The sequence below is a fragment of the Cyphomyrmex costatus genome, unplaced genomic scaffold, assembly GCF_001594065.2.
Source record: "Cyphomyrmex costatus isolate MS0001 unplaced genomic scaffold, Ccosl1.0 scaffold499, whole genome shotgun sequence".
Taxonomy (NCBI): domain Eukaryota; kingdom Metazoa; phylum Arthropoda; class Insecta; order Hymenoptera; family Formicidae; genus Cyphomyrmex; species Cyphomyrmex costatus.
In genome coordinates this window covers 496,206-503,719 of record NW_017279259.1, presented here as the reverse complement: position 1 = coordinate 503,719, position 7,514 = coordinate 496,206, and the positions used below count along the sequence as shown (strand labels likewise).

Here is a 7,514-nt window from a genome sequence, read left to right as displayed (position 1 = left end):
AATTATTTATTAATTTATTTGATTATTTTATTTTTGTGCATATATTGTTTATTATTTATTATTCCTTATCCTTACTTTCACTCTGTAAAAGGTATAATGAAAAAAAGATATAACGGTATAATATCTCAAAAATGTTCAACACATCTTATGTTTATTGAAAAACGTATTCAAAAAACATCCTAAAATCTTTAATAACATCCTCTGAAAAAAATAATATAAAAGGGTAATATATGAGAAGTGGATTAGGCCTAATGGGGAAACCACTATTAAAAAAACGCATCATACTATCTACCGCAAGGTGATGTGGAAATGATAGTGTTTTCAAACTGTCATTTTCTTGATATGGAAAAGATAAAAGAAAATGATTTTTTAATATATGATTTTACGTTACAAGCTACTCACATGATCATTTATTTTTAATATAAGTGATTACTCATTTTGACTACTTATGTATATATTTTTTTTAATAATGTCAAATGCTGATAGCGCGTGCGTAGCGCGCGCCTGTATTGTTCTAGTTTAAAAAGAAAAGAGGACCGCCGATAAAATCGGCGGGGGTGGTGTGGAGGGCCTCTCTAACTTGTTTGTACTAATTACTAATAACTATATATTTAGTAAGAACGGGCTAAGTTAATATAAAGAAAACAACTTCCTAATTCCATTTTTATACAGATACGTATTATAAGACAAAATTCGTGAAATTAATTTGTTTGAATATTTGATTTCAAGTTTCTTAAAAGTCAGCAATTTTCATTTCTCTATTAGAAGATATACAAAATTCAAAATTTTTGATAACTTATTAATAAATTTGTTATTAGTATTTTTCTGATTTCTCATATACATATATGAGAGACGTTTCTTTTCAAGAATAGATGATCTGAGAATCACTCTGTTCTGCAGCCATTGAAAAGCCTTGTCGACCGATAAAATATCGGCCTAGTGGTTGTATTCAACAGAGAATGCCGCTTTGCAATTACTATAAAATTCGTGTTTTGTGTGCACCAGTTCGTATTTTTTCCTTTTTTCTCTAGAAGAAGAGAAAAGGTAAAATGATGAACTGGTGCAAAAGTTCAACCAAAAAGAACTGATTCTGACTTGGTCTCAGACACATCGATTGGTTGTCTGCTTTGTTTGGCTAACGGATTGATAATCATGGACATAGGGAAGATTCAAACCAAAAAATCATGGACATAGGGAAGAATCGAACCAAAAAATTGTGGACATTGCCGACACGATCGTGGACATTGGCTACATAGTTCAATGTCCACGTTTTGTGGACATAAAGGCGCTTCAAAATAAAGTAACAGTTAAATCCCGGCCGCTCTCAGGTTTCTCTCTGCTTAGAGCATATAAGCGATTTGTATCAAGTGTGTGTCTCCTAAAAGGAAAGCAGCCATAATTAGATATACTGCAGGGATGCGTTCAGAATCGTCGTCCGGATGCACCCAGATGTTGTTTTATCCTTGTTGTTCACGAATGATAAACAAGGATAACATGACACCTGGGTGCACTTAGTGACGATTTTGAACGCAGCTGTATTCGATATGGTTGTCATGGTAACGACACAATGAAATATGTATTTGGACGTTTACTTGGAGTAATTTCAACAATTGTCGAGTAACGTGATGTCAAATTGCTATACATGAAAAATCACTCAAATCAATTTAGAACAATAATAATTCAAGAATGAGCGCAATCTTTGGTGGGAGTGATAATAATGAAAACATTATTATTTTTGATATGTCAAAAAATGAAAGAAAATTAAACGAAGAATTTAAGGTACTTCAACGAAAATTGAAAGGAAAGTGGAAATTTATCGAGTAAGTTGACATTTATATTAAATAATCATCAACATTATTTATAAATTATATTAATTATTTAATATTCTCCTATTAAGTTGAGAAACTCATCCAGTGCATATCTTTCAGGAACAATGAAGTAATATCGCAAGAATCATTGACAAATGCCAAAATTCTGATGTTACCAGGACCACTAAGTAAATTTACTGAGCTCGAAATGAATTCTATCAGAACTTTTTTAAATTCTGGTGGCAATATTCTTGTCACGCTTGGAGAGGGTGGTGAAAATAAATCCAATACAAACATTAATTTCTTACTAGAAGAATTTGGTATAATGGTAAACAATGGTATATAAAATATTTAGATAAAGCGATCTTTTCTTCTTTGTTAAACTCTTTTGTGATAAATAAGAATTTATATTTTTATTTTAATCACAGTTTATATATATATTTGTAGATAGTGTAGCTCGTATGAGTTACAGTCAAGCAATGCATCCTAAAGAATCTTTAATTTCCCAAGGCTTATCAAATAAATCTATATTTTTGAAGAATCATGACGAATACATGTAAGACAATCTTAAAATATGTTTCTTGTGATAACTCCAATTATTAACAAATAATTATTTTAGTGGTATGAAGTTTTTATATCCTTATGGTGCAACATTAAACGTGGTCCAACCATCTGTTGTTGTTTTATCCAGTGGATCAATCGCTATTCCAATGAATAGGCCAATCTGTGCATACTACTGTGTAAAAAACAGTAATGGCAAACTTGTTGTATTAGGTTCGTCTAGAATGTTGACAGATATTTACATAGAAAAAGAGAGTAATGATACATTACGAGAAATGATTTTTGACTTTTTTGAAATGAATGTCACAGAAAAGGAAGATCTTCATACAGATGATATAGAAGTAAGTTGTTTATGAGATACTATCGTGTCTCCAGATTTATACAGATAGTATACATTTTTATACTGAATTTTAAAATAATACACAATTAAATATAGAACAGAAATTAATATTTCTTAATCAAATGTTCTCTACAAAAGAAAATTAACAAACACTGTATCTTTATGTACAGTTTTCGGAGTACAACTTTGTACCAGACATAACACAACAGGCTGACAATCCAAAAGTTTGCACATCAGATTTAGATAATATCGATATACCTCGCGAATATACTAAATTATTTAAAAATCATTTTTATTCTATTAATTTAAACATAGTATCAACCTGCATAAAAGCATATGAGACTTTAGGAGTAAAACATGAACCACTTACTTTGATCCCACCTCATTTTGAAGCACCTCTACCACCCACGCAAGCTTCGGTGAGCATAATATTTAATTTCTATATTCTCTATTTCACGAATTTGTATTCTAATTTACTTGAAATAATTCTATAGGTATTTCCTCCGAGTTTTCAAGAATTACCGCCACCTGCCTTAGAGCTGTTTGACTTAGATGAAGCTTTCAGTTCTGATTTATTAAAATTATCACAAATTACTAATAAATATATGGCAACAAAGGAGCTATCAAATGACAAGGAATTAGATCACTATATTAGGGAATTTGGAAGTATAATAAAGATAAATAATTCTGACACTGCTAAAGAAGTATTAAATTTTATTTTTCAAAAAATCTGTAGTTACAAAACAATGCATGATTGAAATTTTATATTAAAAAAAAATGTAATTTATCGTAAGTAATTGATTTTATCGTACTAATTGATTAAAGTTTAGTAAATAAAGAAAATATTGCATATTTTATTTCAATTTCCTTCTTTCTCAATTTAACATCTATCGGTAATGCAGAATTTTTGGTTTTTAGTTACATTTTAACATCGATAGACTGCGGTGGTATAGCCGAAACACAGCCAATCGTAATCGTTGCCTCTGTTACTTAAAAAATATTTCTTTCACCGAAAATTATAATTTAAAAAGCCATGCTTGTTTAGTCTTCAATAATAAAATAGTTTCCGCATTTTAAAAAAGATCTGTGACTTTTATGCAATTAATAAACCACTACGAAGATGTCTGTATTTTTCGTAAATACGTAAGTAAACGAACTTCTATGGCTTTTAGGTTATATATTATTACACTTTTGATACACTGTAAAATTGTAAATAAATATATGTAAAAGGGAGGATTTTCCGCATATACGAAATAATTCCTTTAATTCCAAACAGTTTATTTTTCTATTTTTAAAGTATTTTATAATACGATATACTGTATTTTTTTCTGTATACACAGTGAGAAGTTTTTATATCATAGAATAAGAGGAATAGATCATACATGTTAGAATGCAAAGATATTTAATACATATAAATATTATTTTGAATATTTTCTATTGAATGTCTTTTATATTCTATAAAAACTTTATCAGGACTTTCAACTTTAGTATATTATTTGGTTTACATTTCTTTATTTTTTTTATTATAGAAATTTATAATATACTTGTTTATAATTATAATATTAACATTAAATATATAATACATAGAATTGAAATTTTCATATTTATTCAGGATGGTTAATTATACACATTTAATAAAATCAAATATTATAAATTCAGAACTAGTCATAATGTACTAGCAACATATATTCTTCTAGACTCTTCTAGAAAAAACTCAGAAATTTATTTCTGAAGTTTTTTTCTAGATGCATCTAGAAGAATATGTAATGCATTGGTTTATAACTGCTAGTTCATGACTATACCTGTTGCTTTCTAAACTGATCCTATCCTTCTATCTTGAAAACTAGTTTTATATACATATATATATATAAGAATTTTTTATATGTTTAAATGAGAAATATTGTAGTTGCATTCCATTATATTCACTGCAAGTACTGAAAATTTATAGTTTGCACTACATATACTATAGATTTTCAATATTTGCAATGCAATGCATAACAAAACGCAGCCTATATTAAATTGATATTTATAACCAAAGTCAAAGTTTTTATAAATATAATAATAATGTTTATGACAGAATAAAACAATTTTTATTTTTATAATAGAACTAAACAATATTTTAAAAAATATTTTTCTAAAATTAATTTCAACACTAGTCTAAAATACGTTTTCATACAAACATCTGTAAGAATCACTGAAGAAGAACCTGTGAGTTCCAAAACGTACAACATTTTTTGTTAGTTTTTTTATATTGCAAAATTTAAGAACAATAATTATTATTGAATCCATTTAGCTCGATTTAGACCTCGTTTAATTATTTAATATTTTCTTTGTTAATAGGAATCAAGATAGCGAAGTAGAAGGCGACTCAAATGGTGACTTACAGATTGCCTCACCGGGAAATTCCGAGGCTCAACAAGCATTGACTCATTTTTGGCCAAAAGTTATGGAAGAAATAAAAAACATTACAACTGTTAGTAAGACCACAATCTGATAAAATTTATCTGATAAATTTACTTTCCAGTATTTAAATAATCATTCTTTTATTATACAGATGGATCTTAAAACGCAATCTTTACCATTAGCAAGGATAAAAAAGATCATGAAACTAGATGGAGATGTGAAAATGATAAGTGCAGAAGCACCTATGCTTTTTGCCAAGGCAGCAGAGATCTTTATACATGAACTAACTCTCAGAGCTTGGGTGCATACAGAAGATAATAAGAGACGAACTCTTCAACGGAACGATATTGCAATGGCGGTTACAAAATATGATCAGTTTGATTTTCTTATAGATATAGTACCTAGAGACGAAATAAAACATAGTAAGGCACAGAACGAGACCACTGTACGTACATCTATGAACTCGGATCAAGTTCATTATTATTTCCAATTGGCACAGCAGCAAGCTTCGGCAAATCAAAGTGTGCAGAGTAGTGGCACTACTACCACACAACCTATACAAATTGTTCAACCTTCTAGCGGGCAAATCCAGACCATCAATCTCGGCAGTCCAGTAGAACAGGTATTTATTTTTTGAACTAATTAAGCAAAAAATAATCTATGTACATAATTAATTGTTAAATTTCATCAATTTCAGGAGAGCACCAACACTACTACACCCCAAACAGTTACAGTACAAAGCCCACAGCAGTCAACAAATCAACAAATTATTCAGCTTCAACAACAGCAACAGACATCCACACAGGGTGGAGGAATACAAATCGTACAACAGATTGTCACTCCTACCGGCGAAATTCAACAAATACCTGTTAATATAAACAAATTTTTTTTATAAAAGTTATTAATTGTTTAATTGTGTGTCAATCTTCTTTTTTTTTTTTTTTTAGATTCAGTTGACTCAACAGCAATTGAATATGATTCGTATGCAAGTGCAAGGCGGAAGTAATCAACCGATTATAATACAAACTGCTCCGATTCAAACTCAACCACAATTAATACAAGTTGCACAGGGTTCTCAAACTCCAGTTTTTTTACAAGCCTCCAGTGCTGATACTGAATAATATTAATTATAACTTTATTTTTTTTAAGCTACATATATTTAATAAATAACATAATATAATAAGATAAAGTATAATAGATTGTATTGTCATTTTGTAATTTAAATTACTTGATAAATTAATTAATTTCCCCCCAAAAATGTTAAAAATAAACATTTTTTTATTCGTAAGCAACTTGAAATAAAGAAAAAACAATGATTGTTTGATTATTGAAATTATCAGGAAATTAATTAATGACTAGAATAAAGTATTGTGCTTTTTTATTCGAATTTCTAATGTATTAATATCTACAAGATTGATGATCGTCATACAATATGTAATAAATATATCTTCATTGTAATACTGTCTTGCTTCTTTATATATATTTACTGTTTTCTAATAAAATATACAATGTACTAACAATTCTGTTAATAACAAAGGGAAAACCGAATTTTCTATACTTATCAAAACGAGTTTTAATATTTTTACTTGCCAGAGATTCTAACTTATTTTGCGCGGTCTCATATCGTGTGCTTTTTGAACATTCTATAGAAGATTATTATCTGAAAATTCTTTCTTGAGATATTTCTGTTCATCATAATCGTACATCCACGTTGTTGTAAGCTGATCGAAGGGTTGGTCACTGAAGCGAAATGAGGTGAATCGAGGCGATGTAAGGTGAAGAATAAAGATAAGCAGCCAACGCAAGATGTAATCTGATTCGTACGTCGCGTTCCTTAGCCGCTGGCTGCCTGCTTCGCATGGCTGAGCTTAGGACTGACTGGTGCAACTTGTATTATGTTTCACGTTGCCGCTGCGGTTCTTGTCTGACGAGTCTTGACGCTCAGAATCTTTACAATAGCCTCCAAATGTCATGTAACAGTAACTATACATGTATTCTTATTATTAAATAAGTTAATACGCACATTAATGTTATGCTATCAATCTTAACATGAATAAAAAATAATTAATCATTCGTTTATCATGGAATATCAAATGGGAACTTTTATCATTATTATTAGCTGACAATAAATAATAAAAAAAAGTAATGAAAGAACAAATGCTATATAAATGATTAACATTTATCTTTGGTAGATTAATAAAATTTCTGAAATTCAAAGATTAATTATAAATATTCAATTTTAATGTAATAATAGTGTTCTCTCTCTCTCTCTCTCTCTCTTCTCCCTCATCTTTTTGTCTAATTTTAATTCATCTATGAAAAATCAAACGCAAATGAAGTATATATATGTATATGTATGAAGAAGAAGGTAAAGGAGAGCGTTGCTCGCCGATATTTCGATG

The 7,514-nt window shown here is 29.3% G+C and overlaps 2 protein-coding genes across 2 annotated transcripts; both read left to right on the top strand.

Annotated features, from left to right (window-relative positions):
- The first annotated feature begins 1,493 nt into the window (after positions 1 to 1,493).
- Positions 1,494 to 3,467, top strand: IFT52 (intraflagellar transport 52). The gene is made up of 6 exons (XM_018545377.1): positions 1,494 to 1,820; positions 1,929 to 2,146; positions 2,256 to 2,364; positions 2,428 to 2,710; positions 2,880 to 3,128; positions 3,204 to 3,467. Exons 1-6 carry the CDS (start codon positions 1,687 to 1,689, stop codon positions 3,465 to 3,467), a joined length of 1,257 nt encoding a protein of 418 aa, XP_018400879.1. The 5' UTR covers positions 1,494 to 1,686.
- Positions 3,468 to 3,735: 268 nt separating this feature from the next.
- On the top strand, positions 3,736 to 6,257 carry Nf-YC (nuclear factor Y-box C). The gene is made up of 5 exons (XM_018545376.1): positions 3,736 to 3,852; positions 5,050 to 5,182; positions 5,264 to 5,734; positions 5,810 to 5,980; positions 6,060 to 6,257. Exons 1-5 carry the CDS (start codon positions 3,830 to 3,832, stop codon positions 6,231 to 6,233), a joined length of 972 nt encoding a protein of 323 aa, XP_018400878.1. The 5' UTR covers positions 3,736 to 3,829; the 3' UTR covers positions 6,234 to 6,257.
- Positions 6,258 to 7,514: the final 1,257 nt, after the last annotated feature.

Coding starts and splice junctions, on each gene's coding strand:
- IFT52 (XM_018545377.1), top strand. CDS start 1,687: ATGAGCGCAATCTTTGGTGGGAGTGATAATAATGAAAACATTATTATT. Junction 2,365..2,427: donor AAGAATCATGACGAATACAT/GTAAGACAATCT, acceptor TAATTATTTTAG/TGGTATGAAGTTTTTATATC. Junction 3,129..3,203: donor TACCACCCACGCAAGCTTCG/GTGAGCATAATA, acceptor ATAATTCTATAG/GTATTTCCTCCGAGTTTTCA.
- Nf-YC (XM_018545376.1), top strand. CDS start 3,830: ATGTCTGTATTTTTCGTAAATAC. Junction 5,735..5,809: donor TCGGCAGTCCAGTAGAACAG/GTATTTATTTTT, acceptor CATCAATTTCAG/GAGAGCACCAACACTACTAC. Junction 5,981..6,059: donor GCGAAATTCAACAAATACCT/GTTAATATAAAC, acceptor TTTTTTTTTTAG/ATTCAGTTGACTCAACAGCA.